We start from the raw sequence: 25141 nt of genomic DNA, 5'->3' as shown, positions 1-25141 counted from the left end.
GGGCGGGAGGAGGAGCATCCCAGAGAAGACCTGGTGAAAGAGGTGGCGGCTGAGATGTACATATAAGGAAACTTGGGTTTGCATAGGGAAGAGATGAGAAAACAATGCAATCTACACCTGAAGGACTACATGTGTAAAGACTCAGGAGGGAGGTGTGATAAGAATAGAGCATTTGAGATGATGAGTAATATGAAAAAAGACTGGAAAGGTAAATGGAGTACAGTTTGTAAAGGACCTTAGATGCCTACTGAGGATTTTGTGTTTTACCTAAGAGGCAATAGAGAATCTGAGGTAAGGAAAAAAGATAGGACATGAGACCCATTCCAAGGTGCCTCAGTGACTGGACATACTTTGTCCCTAGGCGACTAGAAGAATTAATTGCAGTGTCTTTTTTTTTTTTTTAATATGGATGGTAAGAGGAGCAGTGGGTTTAGAAAGGAATTCAATGAGTTCAGTATGGGGTATTTTGAATTTGAGGGGCTGAAAATGTGGAACTAGAACTCAAGAGAGGGGTTGGGATTGGAAATATGGCTTTGTAAGTTATCTGCATAGAAGGTGAATTGAAGTCATCCAAGTGGATAAGACTGACAAAGGAATGGGTATAGGGAGAAAAGAGAAAACAAGCCAAAGATAGAGTGTTGGTTGATGCTTGCACCTAGAAGGTGGGAGGAAGAAGGGGACCCAGTGAAAGAGCACAGGAAGAAAGGGTTAGGGGAGAGAACCAAGAGAAATCAGAATCACTGTATTCAGGAGTGGAGAGATCATCAAGGAAGGGAAGGTAGATGATAGTACCAAATACTGAGGAGAAATCAAGAGATGAAGCATTGAAGAGGCTTGATTTTATTGGCTTGCTAAGTCATTAATGTTACCATAGTCAGGGAGTTGTGTAGGACAGTGTTGGGTAACTGGCTGTTGCCATTGCCTTAATATGGACATTTATCTATCTCCCACCCTGAGGCTACTTGTAGGAAGCCTAGAAAAGTAAGGTTGCTTAGACTGGGCTAGTCTTTAGGCTTGCCCGTCATATTGTGGTTGTTGAGCTGTGTGCATCAAAAGGAAAGAGTAAACGATTCCAGTGAAGCCTCTTTGTAGCAGAACAGTGGCAATTCTGGGGAGTCTAGTTACTTAAGCAGTTTCTCTTTGTAATGCTATTTGTATCTGCCCGTATTGGCTGTCTCCTTGGAAAAGTTTATGCATTGAACTGGCCAGTAAACTGCTTGAGATCTTAGCCATGGAATAAGGCAGAGAACTGAGTGTAGGTGACTATGTCACAAATTCAACAATAGCTTTTTCTTTGGTGACACCTCAGCCCTTCCTGTTCTTTTGGACATTCTTGGGATAAGGCAATTGGTGACATTAGAGAATTGTCTTTCAAAAAAGTTCTGGGGACAGAATCTGGATTTCAGCAGTTGAGATTATAGTGAGCAGCCTCTTTGCAAGTTCTGAACATACTTAAACTTCATCCTTTTTATAAATTATCTTGTCCTTATAATAATGCCTCTTCTTTCCTATCAGCATTTACCAAAAACATTTAAGCTGATAATCACAGAAAAAATGAAAAAACTCCTTTAAAGTGCTACTCTAACAATTATTATAATCAAAGCTCCCTCTAGTGGTCCATAGGAGACTTAAAAACCTGTCACAATTCTGCCAGTTACATGAAAACTATTCATTCCAATTATTCATTTTTTAAAAAAGTAAGATGAAATTCTCTTTTAAGTCCGTAAAAACAAAATTTGTTTTTACAGACTATATTTAAACAAAAATGTGATGTAAATGTTAAGAATAATAGTAAAAATAACAACCGTAGCAAAAACATTTCTAACTGGGATCCAGCTTCCAGCATATGGCTTTGCATCTAGTAAGCATATTTAATAAATGGTTGATAATTAATGACCTCTTAATATTCCCTGAGTATATCTACCTATTACTATGTGACATATATTTTTACATGTAATAAAAAAGTAAATAGATGTCCTATAGCAAATTTTAAATGCTTTGTTTTATTTTCCAACTTGATGCCCTATAGCAAATTTTAAATGCTCTGTTTTATTTTCCAACTTGAAACAAGCTATATTACAAGCCCCTATTCACAGTCTGCCTAGCTCAGTAGAACCTGAAATAGTTTGCTTGCTTCTGGCTTAGATTTTGAGGAAAAGAGGGTTCCACTCTGTGCTAAGGCATCAAAGTGGGGCATTAGTGGAAGATTACTATACTATAAGATGGCAAATAACTGTGGTCTGTGACTGTGTCTAATCAGCAGAAAAGTGGAACCATTTCCTCTGTTTACATGATTCTAAAGAGCCAACATGTTATTGTTTCACTGAAACCTGTTTGACTGTATACACAACTCTAGTATCCCAAACTTGAACTTATAGCACCCAGTATACTCAAATATCCTAACCAGTTTGGGTACTTGTTTGCCAGGAAATGTATCTCCTGAAATACTCACCTTGCGTTGTGTAACAGGGAAGTTCTCCTCTCTGATGTGTAGTCCCCCGTGGTTCTGGGGATGGTATGTTATGGCATATGTCTTCAGTGGTGATGAGTGTTCTTGACCGTATGTGTGGTAGCAATGCTATTTTTCAAGGGAATGTAGTGGAAACTGAGAGTCAGAAACCAGAGTTTGAGTCTCTGTTTTGCCTCTCTCTAGCCAAGTGATTTGAGGTAAGTCACTAAAATTATGGAGTGAGAGGACTAGATTAGATAGTACCTAAAGAATCTTCCAGTCTTGAATTTCTATAATTCCATTGCCATTTTACTTTCCAAGGAAATTAATATACTTAGGTTAATTAATATACTTAGGTTCATCTGCTGACAGTCATGTGACATAATGAAAAGATATTGGTTTGGGAGTGAGAGGACTTGGATTCAAATCCTGTCATTGCTATTTACTACTTGTGTGAACTTGGACAAATACATTTCCTTTTCATGGGTTGCAGTTCCTTCAGCTGTAAAATGAGGTTTTTGGATCAGATGTTCTCTAAGGGATTTTCCTTCTCTAGTTCCTCTGTTCCTTTGGGAAAGGTACTGTGGCATAGTAATAGAGTGCAAGATTTGGGGTGAGGAAGACCTGAATTCAAATCCTGTTTTTAAATCTGTAAGACCATGGCAAGTCACTTAATTTTTCTGAACCTTGATTAGCTGAAAAATTAGAATAATAATACATGTAGTCCCTACTTCATAGGGTTGTTGTAAAGTTCAAATGAGAGGATATGTATATAAAGTGCTTTACAAAGTTTAAGATGTCATATAAATACCAGCTATTACTGTGCTAGGCTAATTCCTAGAAGTTCTTCTCCTTTTTGGTCCAGCATATATTTGAGCAAATAATAAAACATGGTAAGGGGTGGGTGAAAGACAGTAGTTCATAGTTGGTAAGTAATATAAGGGGATAAAAGAACCCCTTGAATTTGAATGTGTAAGACATAAAATTTTTGCCAAGTATTTTGAAATAGAACTTTCTTCATTATGTTTTGCCTATTAGACCCTGGAAGTAGTAAGAAAACCTGGAAAAAATACTATTCTAGCATAAAACAACATCTGATAATAAGCTGCATTTCCATTCTATGTAGCTTGCTGAGATGACCTATAATCTATGACAGTTCCCATCCAGTCACATGGAGAAAGAATCCAAATCTGTGTCCATACCCAGATCTCGCATGCTTTCCCATGGTAGTCATTTCAGACCTTTTAACATCACATAGCTATTAAGATTATATGGGTATCCTGATAGCTCACATGGTTTGGGAGACACAAGCCAAATCTTAAAGATCCTATTTAAGAGATGCTATTTCAGATGGAACCACTTTTCTATGTGACATAAATATGATAACAATCCCTAAAAAGGCATTATCTTTCTAAAGGCCAAAAGTACTTGTAGTCAAAAAGCCCTAGAAAATATGAAGCTATTTAGATGTGAGCCTAAAGTACCAAAAATGATCACTTTACCCAGGTGCCTTGACATGAATACACGTCTTCAATCAATCAATCAATCAATCAACATTTACTAAACAGCTACTATGTGCTACTATGGTGCCAGGCACCATACTCAGCACTGGAGATACAAAAAGAAGCAAAAGATGATCCCTGCCCTCAGGGAACTTATAATCTAATAGGGGAGACAACTTGCAAACAAATATACACAAAGCAAGTTATGTACAAGATAAATTGGAAATAATTAAAAGCAGGAAAGCACTGGAATAAAGAGGGATCAGAGAAGGCTTCAGCAAGAGCTCATCAAGCAAAATGATGATGTGTGGTTGTTATCATACCTGGCAACACAAATGGGAAGGTTGGGTGGCCAGGAGTTAACTGAAGCATAGTGCCCTAGGCTGTCAAATTCAGCCCGACTTTTGATTCTTTTCTTTCTATTCTACTGTTGTTGACCTATGACTTTATGTCTGGACTTAAGCCCTGACTTAAGCCCTCCATGGGTTCAGTTATTGCCTCCTGGACAGACTATATACTGGCCTAATGGGCAAGCTTCTTTTACCTATATAAGGTCGAGGGTTGATCTTTGAATCTATACAACTTATGTCAATTAGTAATAATGACCACTTGACTGGTAAAGGGGTTCTTGGTCAAGCAGGTGTAGCAGTTTTTCAGGACCATCCATTCCCCACCTGTAAATGAGGAGGTTGGAGCAGATAGCCTTTAGGCCCCACTCTGGGATTCTGGTATTCCACTCTAGAGTAGTTCGTCAAACTTCTGCCACTCATTGTACACACCCTGAGACTGTGAAGATCAGTTGAGCTCCTCATTTGACAGACCCGGCTCTCTAATGAGGCCAGTTGGGATAGGACACATCAGTCTTCTCTGATGCCTTATATCTTTAGATAATAATAATAATAATAATAATAATAATAATATCCTCATCTCTGTCCTCATCAAAAACCAAGGACAACTGTGTCTAATAAGTATACTTCCCAGTGTTTAACAAGAGGAAAGCGTGAACTATTTTGTGATCAGTTATGTGAGACTAATCCTTGAAAATTAACAGGTTTGATCGTAGGATCAAAGATCTAGACCTGGAAGTGACCTCAAAGGTCATCTAATTCAACCCCCTTGTTTTATAGATGAGAAAACTGACATCTGGAGACTGTGTCACTTGCCCAAAATCACTCAGACAACCTGACTTAGGAAAAAAAAATTCTGTTGGCTATTGTCTGTAAAGCAACATGGTAAAAGGGTCAGAGTGCTGGACTTGGAGTCAGAAAGTCACCAGTTCAGACTTTCTTCAGACATATACTAATTGTTCAATCCTGGGCAAGAGACTTAACATCACTGAACCTTGGTTTCCTCATCTATAAAATGAGAATAATGATAATACCAACCTCACATCGTTCTTTCAAAGCACTTGGCAAACCTTAATGCTCTCTATATTATCATAATTATATGACATATTAAAAGTGGTGAAGGATGATGAGATAGCTGGGAATTTTGGTTCTGTAAGAAAATTTCAAAAAGGACCCTTACTCTTTATTATTTTCAAAATAATATAATCTCCATTTGCTTTGTAATGCATGAACCATTTGGCTGGTATTTCTATCTCTGGAGAAAAAATAAGAAACCAGATTGCATGGCCTCTTTCCCATGCCCTGACTCTATGTCATTCTCTGCTGCCATTATGACTTTCCCTGTATGGACAAGAACCATAGGAGAAAATAATCAACAAGTTGACTAACTGATATTACTTTTCAGCAAATGAATAGTTCTTATAAATGAAGCTGATATAAACTTTACATACATCTTCCATCTATGCTCAATTCACCTACTTGAGGGCTGACATTATTTTCACTTCTGATTTTGTATCTCTAGCTCTTGGGGCAGTATATTTGAGACAGTAGGTCCTTTATAAATGAATTATGTCTACTGAAATGAACTCACTTCCTCCTACAATTTTTAGGTTGATCACCCTTGTAAAGTGAGCAGGTTGAAATATATAATCACCAAGCTTTCTTCAAGTCCCCAAATTCTATGATCTTTGGAAGGGGGTCAGTCCTTTTATTTATTAGGTTCCCCCGCTTTATAGGAGAGTGAATTGGAACAAAGAAGCATGAAACTTTAAGAGGCAAGGACATGATATTATGAAGGGTTTTCTATGACTTGGAAGTAGCTGCACAGGGCAAGACCTCTAAGAAGCTTTTGGCAACATAGAAATACTGATGTCACAATATTGGGGCCAAGAGCAAAGGACGGTTAGGCTGGTGAGTTTGTGGCAGGATTAAACTTGCTAACTCAAATTGTTTGCTCCCATGGTCCAGCTCATTTGGAGTCTTGTAATAATAGCTAACATTTATATTGCATTTGTGATTTTGAAAGTATTTTATGTCTTAATTCATCACAAAAGACACTCTGAAGGAAGCAGTTCAAGCATTATCATCTCTATTTTATTCAGACTCATGGAGGATCAATGACTTACCTAAGAATCCATAATAAGTTCTGCAGCAGAACTGGTAGTTCAACTTAGGTTTTTTAACCCCCAATTCAATGCTTATTCCTTTATACCATCTCAGAGTTGATCAAGCCACTGGTAAAGTGATCGCTTGAACATAGGTTCAGTTACCTTTTCCATAGAAACAATTTTCACTTCCCTCTTATAGTCTTTTAAACTTAGTGTAGATCCACATGTCTTGGACTTTATGTTCTGAACAAGGCAATATGTTAATTAGAGATAGGTTATTTTTTTATATTGATAGGTTACATTATTCATTGTGGTTCTATTTTAATGTTATTCAGCCTATGAATACAATGTCAGTGATGGATTATTTTGGAGGCAGAGTATTTGAACTTGACTATTTACTAGCTATGTGATTTTGGACGGGTCACTTAACCAGTCTGAGCATCAGTTTCTCCTCTGCCATTTAAGGGAGTTGACTTAGATTGACTCTAATATCTTGCAGCTCTCACATTTTATGGGGTTCAAATTCATCTGATGTGTTTCCTGAGTGAAAGTTGCATATATGTGCATGTGTTCTAATACACTTATGTGTGTGCGCTTCAGTTCTCATAGAAACATTGATTTCCCACCAGTAGCCTGGGCCTGAATTTTTGTTTTTTACCATGTCGTCCCAATGGAATGCATAAGCCCTACTGGTACGCTCAGCCACTGAACTCTCATGATATATTGGTTGTTGTATTTATGGTCTAAGCAAAAACTCACACCATATGAAAACATAAAAACATAAATTCTTCACATATGATTTCAGTATAGAGATGATTTAGTAGTGTAGAGTGCTTTCCCTTTGTCACCTAACATTCCCTAGGATTTCTAGCCTGGTTGATCTTCCCCTTCATATCCAAGGGAGTGAGAGGCAGCAGAGCAGGGTAGACAGAAGGCCAGCCTTGGAGCCAGGAAGGACTGGCTTCCGAGTCTGCTTCTTACACATACTAGTTGTCTGATCAAGGGCAAACAAGCCACTTACCATTCTCAGTGAGACCTTGACACCTGTTTTGCTATTGCACTCTAAGAACTAAGGGACTTTCCATTTGATTTGCAGTAGAAAATTTCCTCATATGTTGTCTCCTTGAGAACAGGAACTGTCTTACTTTTCTCTTTGTATCCCCAGCGCTTACCACATGCTTTGTATATAGTAAATACTTAATAAATTCTTTATTAATTCATACATTCATTCTGCATGAGTGGAGGGGGTTTCTATACCAGGAGCTTCCCAAAGATAGGTTATCATAGATCTTGGCCAAATATTCATGTGTGTTATGCACACACACATATACATACATACATATATAGTTCAGGTACTTCTCCAATATAGCATATATGTGTGTGTGTGAATATATATATATATATATATACACACACACACACACACACACACACACATACATATGTATGTATATATATGTATATATGCATGTGTATCAACAAAGTGACCGAGTATGGAGGACAGGGCAGACTCTTTTCACCCTCACCATCAAAGGAATTTTGTTCCATCGATTATAAAGGTTGCTTAGTGAGCTACTAGACTGTAAACACCTTGAGAGCAGGAGCCCTGTTTTATCTCAACTTTATATTCACCTCAGCACCTAGACCTGTGTCTGCAGGCAGCAGGTATTTACTTAATAGGTGTTTATTGAACTGAATTGGATTGCCATGCTGAGATGGCTTCAACTTGGCCCCTGATTCTGTTTCCTTTTCTTTGTTTTCCTCAACATCTAGCACAGTGCCTTGTTCATAGTGAATAAATGGTCACTGAGTTGGTTTGAATTGGATTACTGAGGAAGCCAAAGGCTCCAAGGCTGGCCTTGGTTTCTAAGGTTCTGGAAAATTTACTTAAATATCTTTCACTGTCAAAAGTCACTGCTCCAAAACTGTCCTCATCTGTATATATCATCTTGTCAGTTTCATATATAAAAGATACTTAGAGGGATCTGTGACGTTATTGAGGTATTTTTTCCACCATTATGCTCACAGTCTCTCTATGTCTCCTCTTCCTTAGTCATCTTTGCCCATTATCTTTCAGAAAGATGCTCCATAACTCTTACATTTTGTCAGTGTCAACTTTATCTGAGTGTTCCAGTTTGCCAACTATTTTACTTTCTTCATATGTGATAATAGTTGACATTTATAGAGCTTTTTAAGATTCGCCAAGCACTTGACAATCAATATCTAATTTGAAAGAATGGTAGATTTAGAGTCAGAGAACCAGAGTTTGAGTCCCAGCCCTGTCAGCCTTTTGACCTTGGACAAATAATTTAACTTCAATGGGTCTCAGTTTCCTCATGCATAAAAATGAGCTTGTTGGACTTTGATGACCTCTCGGGTCCCTTTAGCCTCTAAATCTATGATTCTATGATTAGGACCAACTATGTGAATGAATTACTATAGTAATTATTATCCCTATTTTTGTTGTTTTTGTTTAGTTGTTTTCAGTTGTGCCTGACATTTCATGACCCTATTTGGGGTTTCCTTGGCAAGGATACTGGGGTGGTTTGCCATTTCCTTCTTCACCTCATTTTATAGATGAAGAAACTGAGACAAACAGGGTGAAGTGACTTGCCCAGGATCACTCAACTAATAAGTGTCTGAGGCCGGACTTGAATTCAGAAAGAAGAGTCTTCCTGACCCCAGGCCCAACACTCTATCCACTGCTCCATCTAGCTGTTACCATCCCTATTTTACAAGGAAGGAGACTGAGTCTATACCAGTCAATTAGTCAAAAAGCATTTATTAAGTATGTTCTGTGTCAAGTACTGTACTAAAAGCAGGCAGTACAGAGAAAAGAGAAGAGAGGAGAGGAGAGGAGAAGGTAGGGGAGGAAAAGGAACTCTTTCTTCCAGAAACAAAATGAATTCTAATGGGAGTTCAAATGATTTGCTTATGGTCCCATAGCTCTTGAAGTGGCAGAAGTGAAATCTGAATAGAGGACTGTCCAGGTGCCAGGTCTAGTGCTCTTTCCAACTATGCCACACTATCTCTCGGGCAGGTCGCTAGGAGCCTAACAATTCTAAAAACTACTGATAACCTCTAATCCAATAAAGCTGGTGATGCCTTGTTTTGCTATAATTATTGAAAACCATTCTGAAAAATTCTTTTAAATGTCTGTGCTTTTGTTGTGTGTTTCAGGTGGCTTGCCTAATATCTTGTATTTTGGTCCTGATCATCATCTATGCAGTAGGACCATTGCTTTACTGGTTGCCCATGGTATAGTATGATTTTTTTTTTCTTTGAAATGAGAATCTGTATTGGCAGACCTCTTTATGAATAGCCTCATTATCTTGACTAGTGAGGTTGAAAGAAGGAACAGGATAATCTCTTTTCATCTTTGAAATATATTTACACATAACACCCTATAACCTTGTTGGCAAATTTTCAAACTGCCCTGCACAGACTAACACATCTCAGTGATGCAAATGGCAATCCTGGTACAATCCAGGGATCTGGAGAGGTTGCTGTAATTTTCTCATTTGTGAGATGTAAATATTAGTATCACAATTTCTGTTGAGGGTATTAAGTGCCTTTTTAGTAAAATAGTACGAAATGCTAGGCTGTATGAGTAAAAAAATGTTAAATATTTCACATTAGTTTATCAAAAAATCTTCTGGGAAAAACTTCATACACTTGTGTACATTATTTCAATTATTTATCTTTTTCATTTGCATCGAGCAGATATTCTATTTAGTTTTATGCTTATATAGCCCCTGAAAAGTACTTTATAATTAGGAGTTGGGGATGTCTTAATGTACCTTCAGCTTGGTAATGTAGTACCTCTGTTATTTTAGTGAATGACACTAATCATGAATTCCTTGGGTTAGGACAGGGGTGGGAAACCTGCAGCCTCAAGGCCACATGTGGCCTTCTAGGTCCTTGGGTATGGCCTTTTGACTGAGTCCAAGTTTTACAGAATAAATCCTTTTAGTAAGGGGACCTAGAGGTCCCCATGTGGTTTTGAGGCCCCAGGTTCCCCACCCTAGAAGGTTAATATGTTACTTCTAAATGGAAGGAAAAGGCTCATTATTGATTTATCCTTTTAAGTAACTGCTTCATCAATATAATGGTTATCTATCTCCCTATCCATCCATCCATTCATCTATCTAAAATAAGTACTGTTTATTTAAAAAAAATGTGTATGTGTGTAACTTGGAAGAATTACTAATTTTTATTATTAACTTTTTTAAAATTTGTAGTGTGTTCTTGCAAGTATCATTGTTGTGGGACTGAAAGGGATGCTAATACAGTTTCGGGATTTAAAAAAATATTGGAATGTGGATAAAATAGATTGGGTAAGTGAAATTTGATCAACCCTTTTTTCCCTTATGCTTAAATATATGTCTTACCAAGTAAGGTTTGATATGTCTTTCTTCAGAAAATGGATTTACTGAATAAGACATAAGTATTTTATAAACTACTGGGTTTTTTTTCCCCAGGTACCCAATAATAGCCTGGAAATGCACATTGCCTTTATAAGGCACACAGATTGAATTCTGGCAAATTTTAATATGTAATGTGTGGTTTAAGAGCTTTTAAAATGCTAGCTAAATCAAAGGGGAAAAAATATCCAGTTTGCTTTGTGAATTGATTCTGGAATCAGTGCATCAAGGAAGTATATGCCAATAGAAATTAAATCATCAATAGCACACAGCACAGTTCTGCTTTAACTACTAAAGTATGTGTGCTCCATGAATGCTGATACAACTACTTATACATTTAACAGAGAACAAATACAAAAACTTTTATGGACAGTTTTTTTAACAGAGCACCAGATGATACAGATTTAGTGCTCGAGGAGCCCTTACAGGTCATGAAGTCCAGCCTCCGTATTAAATAAATAAGGAAACTTGAAGCCAGTGAGGTTAAATGATTGCCCAGAATCACATATAACCATTAAGTGTCTGGGGCAAGATTCAAACGTTGGACTTTCTGACTCTATGACCAGCACAATCCCTAGTATACAAAGTTGCCTCTTCGATAATAGCCAAAGAAATCTCATTTTTTATCTGTCTGCTGTTAAGGTTAATCTGAATACAGAACTCTCTTTGGCAGTTTCACATTCAAGTTACAAATTTGATTATAGATTAAGGAAATTCAGGTAACAACATAACAGTAACAGAATGTATGTACCACTGGAAAAAAACAAAACAAAACTAGCTTTATCTACCTCTCATTCACATGAAAAGCAGTGAGTGATGCATAATGGATAGAAATATGCCTCATATCCAAGAAGGCCTAGGTTTAAGTCTTACCTCTGACATACACTTGTTGTGTGAACCTGCATAACCTCTCAGTGCTCTGGTGGTGTCAAACTCTAGTGGAAACAAGGACCACTAAAACATGTATAGAAGGCAGCTAGGTGGCTCAGTGGATAGATCACTGGCTCTGGAGTCAGGAAGACTGAGTTCAGATCCAGCCTCAGATACTCACTGGCTGTGTGACCCTGGGCAAGTCACTTAAACTCTGTTTGCCTTAATCCAGTGGGGAAGGATATGGAAAATCACTCCAAGTATCTTTGCAAAAACAAACAAACAAACAAACAAACAAAAAACCAAATGAGGTCATAAAGAGTTGGACCTGACTGAACAACCACAGTAACAACAAACCGTACATAAAGATCCCTGTAAGCCACATATTGACTTAGAAAACCACATACTAACATTATCTATCTTCTATTGTATTTTTATTTATTTTGTTATATATTTTCTAATTACATTTTAATCTGGTTCTGGCCACCCTCAGGACTATAGTGGGCCTCATGTGGCTGGTGTTTCACATCTCTCTTCTAGGCAACTCACTAAGCTGCAGAGAAGGTACCCACCTGTATTAGTAGAGGGAATTCTCTCTAATGATGAAATCACAGGTCCAGTCTCATCTCTTTCCTTCATTCACATCCTCTGTGTGAAAAGGTAGTAGGTGTTATTACCAGTCAGATCTTAGAAGCAGGAGGACCACAGGTTTGTCCACAGAAGTGCAATTATCTATCTCCCTATCCATCCATCCATTCATCTATCTAAAATAAGTACTGTTTATGTAAAAAAAAATATATCTGTGTGTGTAACTTGGAAGAATTACTAATTTTTGTTATTAATTTTTTTTAAAATTTGTAGTATGTGGGTCATGGGTCAGTGCCTCTCACTTGTCACAAAGGTCTGGGTTATGATTTGGCTTGTCTCTGTTTCGTTTCCTGCTCCTAGCTAATCTGGATAGATTAGTTTCCTCCTATCTAACAGCATAGTGTGTTATCCTCAACCCTTCTTAAAAAGCATTTATTAACTACCTACTATGTGCTAAGTACTGTGCTAAGTACTTTTTATAAATATCTCATTTAATCATCATAAGCTCCTCTTGTAAATACATGTATTCCCAGACTCAAAGAATGAAGTTGTTTATTTACTGGTCAATGAAAACTAATGAAAGCTGATATTAGGACTCCCCCAAAATAACAGTGCCCAATACTGCACAACCTTTTGCCACATGCCTGTATGCAGTCGGGCACTTATAGATAGATACTTGGCAGAGCTTCTAGTCACATCTAGTGTGACTTCCTTCTAAGCATGTGACTGAGGCTCAGCAAATGTGGGGAGGATCTTGTGGCCAAATCTCAAATGGTGCGCATCTCCATGGTTAATGAATGCTTGTTAATTGATTGATGGATGGCTCCTTGGGCTGCCTGTTGAGTGTAGCTTGTCACTCTGCTTATAATTCTCTAATTCCTTACAGTGTTGTCAATCCTAATTTTCTGCAGCTTTCTCAACCAAATTGCAGGTTGTCCTTTTACACAGCTTTCAGCCAACAGTGTCATAATCAGCAAGGTTTTCTTTCAGAGGCAAAGAACACTCCCAGAGCTTCTCTATTCTATTTCATTATTCCTGTCATATTTGACACAGGTGCCATGCTAAACCAAGGACCTCTGTCTAGGCTTCTCCCATGTGCTACAGTCTTCATACCTTTTGTCTCATGATGGCATGTCACGTCATCAAGACCACCCAGTTTTCTCTCCACTTGTCCCATGGGCACCACATAGGCTTCCCACAAACAATTGCTGAGGCTCCTTCCCTCTCTCAGATCCTGTTCCCCACCTCTGCAACTTCCTGCTGTATCTTTTAGGAAAGAGAAATCAAATGTAATCTTAGTCAACTTCCTAACCAAGGGAACAGGTTGGGAAAGTCAAACTCTATTCTTGGAGGCTTCCTATTTCATGAGAAATAGGCCTTTGACTTCTTTTTAAAAATTTTATTTTTAATTTATGGAATAAAACAAGCACTTCTGTAACATAGTACAATAAAAAAAGATGATTGCACGTGAAACTGCAAATCTACTATGTACAACTTGTTATGCCTTTCAAATATACAACAGAATTATCATGTAAATTTCTTTTTTCTTCTTCCCTTTCCCCCTGAAGATAGCTACCATTAGACAGAAAAAGAGTATATAAATATATATATATGTGTATCTATGTGTAGATATATATACATGCATATGTATGTATATATACATGTATATATTTATGTGTGTATGTATATATGTGTGTGTGTAGGTATATATGTATGTATGTGTGTGTGTATGTGTGTATACAATTATTCTATACATACTTCTATTCATCAGTTCTTTCTATGGATGCAGATAGCGATTTTCTTCATGTGTCCTTTATAGTTAATTTGAGTATTTGTAATAATCAAAATAACTTATTTGCTCAGAGTCATTCTTAAAACAATATTATTGTTAACTCTGTATCTCTCATCATTAAGTGTGTTTCTGTTAAAACATATTGTTGAATTCTTATTTTTAATCCATTCTGCTATCTGTTTCCATTTAATGGGTGAGTTTATCCCACTCACATTCAAAGTTATAATTACTATTTGTGAATTTCCTTCCTTGTTCTCAGCCTCTCTTTTTACCCTATCCCTGTTACCTTATCTTTTCTCCTTATTCTTTTGTTCCTTATTTTACCCACCCCTTTAAAATTTCCTCCCTTATCTTCTCCCTCCTAGTCTTATGCTATACACTCTTTTAAAAGTCCCTTCCCCACCCTATCCCCCAGTTTTCTCACCTCTCTAGAAGTTCAGAAGACTTCTAAATCTCTTGAGATATATGCTTTATTTCCTCTTCAACCCAGATGAGAATAAGGTACCAACATTATCAGCCCTCCACCCCAACCTGTTTTCTCTGTGTTAGTTCTTTGTTTCATGCCCTGTTTTTATGAGACAGTTGCTTCTTTTTACCTTTTCCTGCCCAATTTTGTTTTCTGTAGAATCCCCTCATCAAATTAGGAATTAAAAAATCAAATATGAGGAAATGAGGAAAAATGAGGAAAAATTAGAAAAAAAATAAAAGCAATCCAAGAAAATTATGAAAAGAAAGCCTTTGACTTCTGAGTCTTTAGGTTAAGATTTTGAGGAAGGGACTTTTTTTTTTTTTTTAGCAAGGACAGAGCTGAAATGAGTATACATTTAGAGGAATATCTCTGTCACAGAGGAAAATATACGTACAGGTCAATATTGATGACATAGTAGAAGACCTGAAGAAACTGATTGTCAGTCACTGGAATAAAATTATCCTGAAGAAATGCTCCACAGTCAAGTACTATATTTCCCTGGGGGTTTATGAATTTTGAGATGCAGTATGGTATAGTGGATGGAGTGCTGAATTTGAAGTCAGGAAGATCCAGTTTCAAATCCTGACTCAGACACTTATGAGCTGTGAGACAAAGGGCAAGTCACTTAATATTTCTGGGCCTCCATCTAAAATGAGGAGGTTGGACTCCAAACCTTTAAGGTCTCTTCTAGTGCTAAATCTGTAATCTTATAACTGAGACATTTCAGTCACCAAATCGTTTTCTCTTAAAATAACCAGAAAACTGAAACAATAAATGTACCAATGTGCTAAATCTCATCCTTCGCAAGAAACTGATGTATTTGTGGAATATGGAAATGTTACAGAACTAGAAAGAAAATGAGTCTATATTAATTACTGTGACCAAATGTTTGCTTGTAAGGAAAATCAGCAAATGAAATTGAGACTCTTTTGACATATGTAATGAGTTTGATCAGAGAAAGTTGAATAAATTGATGTTGAATAATTCCATATTTTAATAGGATGTAAAAGCATGTTTAATAAACCAATATGACTTCACTGGATTGGTAAGCAAACATCTTACTGACATAAGATATAATGGGAGTAAATTTCAGAATCAACCTAGTAATCAACAAGTATTTATTTAGCACTTATGCCAGGCACCATACCAGGTGCTGTGGATCCAAAGACAAAATGGAACCACCCAGTATGATGAAGTGGAGAAAGAGCAACAGATTTTGGAATCTGAAGCTCAAGGATCACATTTCAGCCCATTCAGAAGCTAGAACCTTGGGGAAGTAAGTTAACCTTCCCCAGAGTCTCATACCTTCTTTGTAAAAGGAGGATGGTATTTATACAATCTGCCTTAAGGGATGGGTCCAAGGAAAATCCTCCATAAATTGGCTATTATTTAAATGTGACCTATTACTATTAGGACTACAGTTATTTGTTCCAAGGAAAATACTTCCTGGTCTGTGATCCTTGATCCATAAAGAACAATTTAAATGTGAGCTGATACTAGTGGAATTGCTGTTATCAACTCAGTGTTGTGACTCAGGCAACTTGTTGATGTAGGCAGTAACTAGAAAACTTGGGTAGTCTTAGGTAATGATAGCTGTCTGAAAAAGTAATCTTTACAGGCAATATTGATAGGGTAGTTTGTTTGCATAAGTATGGGTTATCTGTGTAACTACTACAACTCTGCATAAAAATGGGTAAGAAGCCCACTTTTCAAATGAATCTTGGACATGCCATGTATGTTTGGAGAACATTCCAGTTGGATAGTCTGAGTTTCTCATAGTTGCTTGCCAAGGCAGTCTTTAAGTTCAGCAATTGTCTGTGAATCAACAAATACTCAGAATCAACAAATCTGTTTTCTTTCGTATCTGGGTGCTGGATAATAATGTACTGGGGAAAAGCCATGATAAGCATCTAGAAGGGTGACTCGTAGGTGAGAAAGTGAGTACTTTGGCTTGCCCTTCCCGTACTTCTGTTTTTGTTATTATGAATGAGGTCAAGAATGTCTCAGTCTGTTAGAAAACTTAATACTCTTGTCAGCTTTCCCAAAAGTCAAATTATGTCCAGCCTTCTCTTTCTTTCTCACCCTGTCATTTCTCACCCTGTCACGTTCTTGCTGGAGATAAATCAGCAACTTTTGTCAGATGGTCAATGGCAGGAAGGATTCATTCAGGTTGTTATTCTTTTGGCTACCTATCAGCTAATAAGCCTGACACTTTGCTTGCAATGAATACAGCATGTTCTGCCAGCCACTGAGGCCTAGACATTAATGTTAGAGGAGGAATCAATTGATCACATATGAGTCTGGCCCATGGGACTGGCTGTGCTGTGTAGAGGGCAGTGTATGTGACTGGTTAGGATTTTCTGACATTTGGCAAAGATTTCTACTGCAGATTGTATGTATTAGTGAAGTCAAGAAATATTAACTAGGAAGGCTAAGGCACTAGTGTCAGAGCCTAGCCAGAGCAATTAATAAGTAGATTCAGAATTCAAGGAACACAGAGATTGGGTAACATGAAAGTGATGTTGATAATAAACCAATTTCTTTGAAAGTTTGGGCTTCTTATTGCCCCTAGGATCAAATAGAAAATCTTCTGATTGGCCTTTGAAGCTCTTCACATGTCCCCAGCCTTTCATTCCAGCCTTATTACACATTACTCCCATCCCACACTTTATGATCCAGACTCATTAGCTTTATTATTGTTCCACATACAGGATTCTCCATTTCATGTGTCTACCTTTGTACTGGCTGTTGCCCAAGCCTGGAATGCACTCCCACCTCCTTTCATGATACTCCCATAAGTTCCCTGTACCCCTGCTACAGATGGTACCCATTACTCCTAGTTCTGCTCTGAGGAGCTAAGCAGGATAGGCCTAACCCCTCTTCCTTAGGATGGCACTACAAATACACGAAGAAACCTCCCATTTGCCCTCCTGAATCATTTCTTCTTCAGGTTAATTACTCCCAGTTCTTTCAACTGATTCTTATATGGCATGAGAGGGCAACCATCTCGCCATGGAAATAACAGAACTTGGAGTCAGAGAATCTGAGCTTTAATTCTATGTGATCTGGGGCAACAACTTTGCTCCTCTTGGCCTCAGTTTCCTCATCTGTAAAAATTAAGGGGTTTTATTAAATGATCTCTGAGGCCTTTTTTTCCAGTGCTCAGTCTATGATAGTATAATCCTGTGACTGTCATCTCTAAGTCCTTAATCATTCTGCTTGCCCTGCTCTAAATGCTTTCCAGATTATCAGTTACCATGCTTTTCCTAAAATGCCGCACTCAAAACTGCACTTCCTTCTCCCCATGCAGTCTGACAGGTGTGGAGAATCATGGCACTGCCGTGTCCCTATTTATGGATGCTATGCCTCTAAATGCAGCCTAAGATTTTAGTAGTTTTCTTGGGTTCAATATTGTATTCTTGACTCATATTGAGCTAACAGATACCTCTTACTCCTGAATCCTTTTCAGAGTGGTGTTCTCTATGCACAATTCCCCCATTTTCTACTTGTGGAGTTTTGTTTTTGAACCTAAGTGCAAGACTTCATATTTATTTCAATTAGATTTCACCTTGTTAGATTTAGCCCAATATTGTTGCCTATCAAGATCTTTTTTAAAAAATTCAATTTTATTTTATTTTCAATTCCAAATTCTCTCCCTCTTCCACCTCTCCCTACCCCTAATGAATTAAGAAGGCAAAACCAGCAAACCAACCAACAAACAAACAAATCCAAATCCATTACAAATATGTATAGTCATGCTAAACAGATTCCCTCATTAACCAGTTCCTTCCCGCACCTACCACTCCCTGAAGAAAAGAAAAAGAAAGAAAAGAAAATATGTTTCCATCCATACTCTGAGTTTATCAGTAATTTCTCTGTCTAGAGATGGATAACATGTTTCATTGTTAGTTCTTTGGAATTGTGTTGGTCATTGTGTTGATCAGAGTACCTAAATCTTTCAAAGTTGATTATCTTTACAATACTGTTGTTATTATATAAATTGTTTTCCTGGTTCTGCTTAGTTCACTTTGCATCCATTCAACAAGTCTTCCCAGGTTTTTCTAAAGCCATCCCCTTCATTATTTCTTACAGCACAATAGTATTCCATTACATTCAAATCTATATATCATAGCTTATTCAGCTATTCCTTAGTTGATAGACATTCCCTTTGCCACCACAAAAAGAGTTGCTATAAATATTTTTGGACATATTCCTTTTCCTCTTTCATCAACTTTTAAAATCCCAACTCTGTCATCTACCATTTTATTTATCCCTCTCATCATTTGTCATCTGCAGATTTGATCAGTATGCTATCCTTATTGAAATCAGTGATAAAAATGTTAGAACCAATCCCTGATCCCCAAAGCATACCACTGGAGATGTCCTTCAAAGGTGACATTGAACCATTGATAACTGTTAAGTCTAGCCAGTCCACCAGTTCTCACTTCACTTAATGGGACCATTGTTTCGTATACATTTCTCCATTGTTCCCACAAGAACTTTCTAATCTAGTAATCTTATCAAACAAAAAAGGAAATAAGGTTAGTTGAAAATGAGGTTTTTTTCCTTCCATTTTGCATGCATCTTTGTGTTTTAGATGCTTCTCATATATAACTAACTGTTGGTTTTTAAGAAATCACTTATGCCACTTTATTTTACTGGGTTATTTAATCAACTTTATTTAAAGCTATAGGGGTTTGTGTTTCCCTCCATTTATTTGTTTTATATCTTCCCCCTTTTTAAGCCTGTGCTTATGTGATTAGTTTTGCTTGTACTAATGTTAACTTTGTCAATTCCCTCAAGGTTCTGTCTCACATACCCATTTACATGGTCTATCTCAAGTTCCTTGAATTTATTTAAACTACTATTTTTTCTCTCCTTTATTTTCCCTCCTTTTAACCCTAAATGCCCACCCCATCCAAATAAGCATATAGGTCAGAGTCCTCTCTCCCACTTCTTAAGTAATATTTTGTGTCATCCTTGTCCAAGAAGTATTCACTTTATTTTGTTCTTATTTCTATTATTCTTAATTTGTTCTTAATACTATTCTTGTCTGTGGTATTCTGAAATCTATTTTCCCATTAGTGGAATATGTATATATAGATGATAGATAAAGTTCCTTAATTTTCCTTATGACTCCCCCATGAAGAGGATTCAGTAATACAAAAGTTGAGCTCACTTCTGTAGCCCATTCCTGTGTTAGTGCACATTCTTATGTTAGTCATCACAGAATCCAAACTAGTCTTTTTTGTTCTTTCTTTGCTGTATGTTATTTGTTTATTTTTGGAGGGTCTTTTGCCTACTGTGCTGCTTCTCTCCTAGAAGTATCAATTCATGAATGAGACAATTACTTCTTAACATTACCATAAACACTTAGCCCTCCTAAGCCCAGCATATGCTATCTCTAGACTTTTGACACTTGCTACCTGGATGCTTACAATCCAGGGAACCCATACATCTCCTCTCCTCTAGTGGGATATAGTCCTACAAACAAAATTCTTACTCAGAAAAGCCAACAAAGATGTTCGTTCTTTCCAAACGAAATCCATTCTAAAATTCATGGTGTTGGAATGAGTTTCAATGCCATTCTTTTGTTTCCATTTCTACTATGAGACCAGCTTCCCATTCTCCCCATGCATATGGGTCTCTTTTTAAGTTCCCCTGAGCTTTAAGTTTCTTAGATCTTTTTGTCCCTTAAAGTTCCCACTTTGTTCTTTCTATTAGCCCTTGATCATATTTCTTTCTTTCTTTCTTTTTTTTTTTTGGAAGGGGGAATAGCCTTGTCTTGCCCTACTTACCTAGTAGAGAAATGATTTTATTGTTTATACTTTTCTCAATAATTCTACTTATTTATCTTTCTTGTGTTTCTCATGTTTGAAATGTCCAGAATGTGAATGCTCTATGCACTTCAGGTTACTTTGACTGGAATGATTCAGATGCTTTCTTTTTGTTGAAGGTCCATATGTTTGGTTTTAAAAAAAATAATTGTTATACTTAGCTTTGCAGAATATACATATATATACATACATATGTGTGTGTGTTGTGTATATATATATATATATACACATATATATCACAGAAGATATTGGAATATATTGCAAAAAGCAATTATACATACAAAAATACACATACACACATATGTGTATAAATACATATATATGAGAAGATATTGGAATATATTGCAAAAAGCAAAGGCACTTGGAGTATACATATTGTATATTTACATATGTGTATATATATGTATTTGATATAAAAATTGTGGAATTGAATCATTATGTGCCTTGGACCTTGTAATTTGAGGTTTTCTTTGTCAGTTATCTACAGATTCTATCAATGATGGTATCATAGATCTAGAGATGAGAAATAATTAAAGGTCATCTAGTCCATACCCTCACCTTTCAAATTATAGTTAAAAAAGTAGACCTAAAGAGCTTAGGTGACTTTCTCAAGTGATAGAGCCAGGATTTGAATTTAGGTCCTGTGATTATCACATACTGATTCCTGTTACATTGTCATTTGTTTTTTAAAATTTCTAGGCAATTTTCTTGTATTTTGGTTCGTATAGAATTCACATTTTTTCAAAATTGTTTTATGCTTTTCTTCTCTTTCTGTATTTTTGAATTCCACAACTTTTATTCCCTTTCTCAAAGCCTTTACTTGCACATATTCTCCATCATACATTCTAAGTTACCTACTCTTTATCTTATTTATTTTACCTTTGAAAACTCTGATTTCTGACCTACTTTTCATCTTAATGTCATCTTTTAAAAGTTTTATTTATCCTTTGAATTGTTCTGGAAATTCTTATTGCTGTTGTAACACAAGCACTGGGAATTCCAAAGAATGTGTTATCTTGTTTTGTTTTTTATCAGAAGTTTTTGGTTTGGTTTCTTTGAAGCATTACTTATTCAATCTGTTTTGGCCTATTTTTAAATTTTTTGCTAAATTTTCCTTCTGCCTTCATGAGTCTTACTCTTGGTTTGTCTGTTTAGGAGATGGACTTCTACTCCTTTTTCTTTTGACTTTGTCTTTATGATATTTCTTCTATTGCTCATAGTTTATCTCAGACATCTTTTCTCACAGTCTGGCCCTTCCCCTTCTGTTGCCATGATACCCACATTTTCTCCAGCATAGAGTGCAGAGGTTGGTTGTCCCCAGCCTCCTCTAGTTGGGAGTTATAGAGTCTCAGCTAGATCTCTACTCTGTGGAAATTTTGCCAGGGAAGTATTAGGGAAAATATTGTCATATTTTTCAAAAAGAGAGGAGAGTTGGGACTATAAACTAATGAGCTTGATTCCAATTCTTGTCAAAATTCTAGAAATTATTATTAGAACAATGGTTAATAATCATCTAGAAGATGAAGTAGTAACCACAAAAAATAAACATGGCTTTTTCTAAGGCATGGAAGATCCCTTTCATCTATAACGCCACTATTCTTCTCTCTCTGTGGTTTCATTCATTTTTATCATGCAACTGGACAAGATCAATGTTTTTCAGCTCTTTTGTGGGTGTGGAGGGTTTAAAATGAATTATTTTCTTGAGGGAACTGGGTAGAGGCCCTCCACACCCCAATAGAACCTTAAAACCCCCAATGCATGGGAGGGCTAGGGGATTTCAGGTGATTGGGAACTTTAGGGCATTTGACTCTCTTTTGTTATTTCGCAAGCCTTTATCTAATGTGGAGGCCAATCATATTATCCCCTCGTTGATGGAATTTTAGCTAATGTAGATCTGGGGCATTTTTTTCTGGTTTTGCTATTGTTGGAGAAGAAGAGTTATACTTGAAACATCTATCCTATCATTTTGCCATTCACATGAATAGCACATGACCTAGTCTTGATGAAGCCATGTTTACTTTTTGCAGTTACTGCTTCATCTGCTAGTATAGATGATTATTCACCATTGTTTTAATAATAATTTCTAGAGTTTTGACAAGAATTGGAATCAGGCTCATTAGCTTGTAGTTTATAGTGCCAACTCTCTTCCCTTTTTTGGAAAAATGACAATATTTTCCCTAATGAAAACCTTGTAGTGCTTCTGTCATTCTTCAGCTTTAGGGTTTTACTAGTAGTGGCCCAGCAAAGATATTTACCAGTTCTTTCAGAGTAACCTGGGATGTCATTCTCCTGGTTTATGTGACTTGAACACATCTAAGAAAGCTGAGTGCTATTTTAATAGCAGCTGGGTGGCCCAGTGGATACTGTGGCAGAGTTGGAGTCAGAAGGACCTGAGTTTAAATCTGGCCTCAAATCCTTATTGTCTGTGTGACTTTGGGCAAGTCACTTAATCTGTTTGCCTCAATTTCCTCAAGTATAAAATGGAGATCTTAATAGTGACTACCTCCCAGGGTGGTTGTGAGGGATCAAATGAAGTAATACTTGTATAACACATGGCACAGTGCCTGCCACATAGTAGGTGCTATATAAATAGTAGATATTAATATCTCCCTATTTATCTTGGGTTTCAATTTCCTATCAACCATTTTTGTTCTATCCTCTGCATTTCAAAGCTCCTTCTTAGAAAAGAAAATAGGGGAAGAATTGAGTAAAGCAATTGGTCCTTATGTAGCAGAGCTATCATTCAACTCTGTACCTTCTGATACTGAAACCAATATTTTACCCTCTATAGTACTGCTCAGTTTTATTCAAAATTAAAATTGGAATGCTTTTCAGAAATATTCTACCACCATATGTGGTGACACAGTTTACTAAATGACTTCCCAGAGATCTGAAAATCAATATAACTTCCAAAGGCATTAATTTTCCTGTAGGAGTTACTTTAGGCTTTGAGGGGGAAAATTAATTTGTAGGCAGGTCTGAAAATAGTATTAAAAATATAAGTAGACTGGACCAAAAGGTTTGATTGATTTTAGATACCACCCCCTGTCTGTGTAACTCCATTAGTGACTAGGAGCAAGACTTTCAGTTCACTACTCTAAGCCAAACCACCAAAGAATGGATGGGGGAATTCAGCGCACTCAGTTTTTTTTTTTTCCTACAACATTCAGATAGACTCATACTGCTGCATAGAACATGGGTAAAACTCACAATGACTAAGATCATTTAGACTCTATTTTAGAGTAATGGTCAAAGACACAGCGTGATATAATGCAGGGGTTGTTGACATGAGGTCCTTGAACTGGTTTTTCTTAATATTTTTATAACTATATTTCAATATAATTGATTTCCTTCATAATCCTATGTTTTATTTTGAACTTTTAGAAATATTATTCTGGGAATGGCTCCATGTGCTATGCCAGACTGCCAAAGAGGTTCATGACCCACACAAAAAGGTTAAGAACTCCTAGAGTAATGTGCCTAGGTGTCACAGTGGATAGAGTGCTGGGCCTGGCGTCAGGAAGACCTAAGTTCAAATCCACCTTTAGATACTTATTAGATGTGTGACCCTGGGCAAGTCACTTAACCCTGTTTGCCTCAGTTTCCTCATCTGTAAAATGAGCTGGAAAAGGAAATGACAAACCATTTGTCAAGAAAACCCCAAATGGGGTTTCACAAAAAGTTAGAAACAACTGAAACAACTCAACAACAACAAAAGAGAAATGGATAAAAAGCTGACTTTAGAGTCAGACCTGGGTTCAAGATCTGTGTCTGATACATGCTAGTCATGTGACCCTGGTCAAGTCTGTTAATGTGTCTTTGTCCCCAAATAATCCTATTACTAGATAGAGTAGCAAAGCCGATGCAAATCTGCAGTGGTAGAGGGAGTTTCTTCATTAGGAGATCAACGGTTCATTTCTTCTCCTCCTCCAATGTTTCCCAAATGGTCTGTGACTAGTGGAATGACATTCATAGGTAATACCTTTTGGAAGATAATAATACTTGTACTACCTAAACTGCAACACTGGCTTAAAGAATAAGTAATTATGAAGTGCTTTATAATCATAAAGGGCTATATAAATGCAAATCATTATTATTACTTAAGCATGTGTAGCTGCATTTCAAAATTATACAGTTGTGAGGGACTGCTAAAATGTGGTTGGCACAGAACAGCTAAATTCTCCTTTTGAAATAAAGCTGAAGATGATGATTCAGTAATAAGTACTCTTTTCAATAGGGTATAATCTAGTACCAAGAACTGTGGGTAACAGTATCTTAACCATTTCCAGCTATGTGCCTCAAAATGTTTGTTTTCTCCAAATCAAATGGGACTTTTACAAACCCCTTTGAGTTGGTATTAAGGCATCTGCTTCCCAAGCTGCCTTGTCATTAATTCTTTCTCTAGTTTGATGTCCATGAAAAACACAGAAAAATAGGAAACATGTTCAGAAGTGGAAAATACAGTCCATTTGGGCAGAGTTAAAAGGATGTGGATATGTGCAGCAGTATAGGGCCAAACATGCAGTGGGACACAATAAATGATGCTTTTTAGTATTCCTTTAAATGCACATAGTTTTAACTCCAGGAAATTATGAAATTAAAGAAACTTAAGAAATGGAAGGCACTCTAACCCATACTTGGACAAGAATTCCCTCTGCTACTTGCCCAACAAATGCTTGTTTCGTGTGGAGATTTCTAGTGATGGAGAACCAGCCCCTTTCCAAGGGGATCCATTACATTTTGGGAAGTTTTTCA

At 36.9% G+C, this 25141-nt stretch overlaps 1 protein-coding gene across 2 annotated transcripts in view; it reads left to right on the top strand.

Annotated features, from left to right (window-relative positions):
- SLC26A7 (solute carrier family 26 member 7) overlaps nt 1–25141 on the top strand; it is a 274022-nt gene that overhangs the window by 212224 nt on the left and 36657 nt on the right. For both annotated transcript variants that reach the window (XM_027856958.1, XM_027856959.1), the window contains exons 10-11: nt 9587–9664; nt 10648–10743. In XM_027856958.1, coding sequence (XP_027712759.1) covers nt 9587–9664; nt 10648–10743 — 174 coding nt within the window. The remainder of the gene's footprint in view (nt 1–9586; nt 9665–10647; nt 10744–25141) is intronic.

Source organism: Vombatus ursinus, unplaced genomic scaffold, assembly GCF_900497805.2.
Source record: "Vombatus ursinus unplaced genomic scaffold, bare-nosed wombat genome assembly UNPS02011767.1, whole genome shotgun sequence".
NCBI lineage: Eukaryota > Metazoa > Chordata > Mammalia > Diprotodontia > Vombatidae > Vombatus > Vombatus ursinus.
Note: the sequence above shows the minus strand (reverse complement) of the source record. Positions and strands in the feature narration are given on the sequence as shown.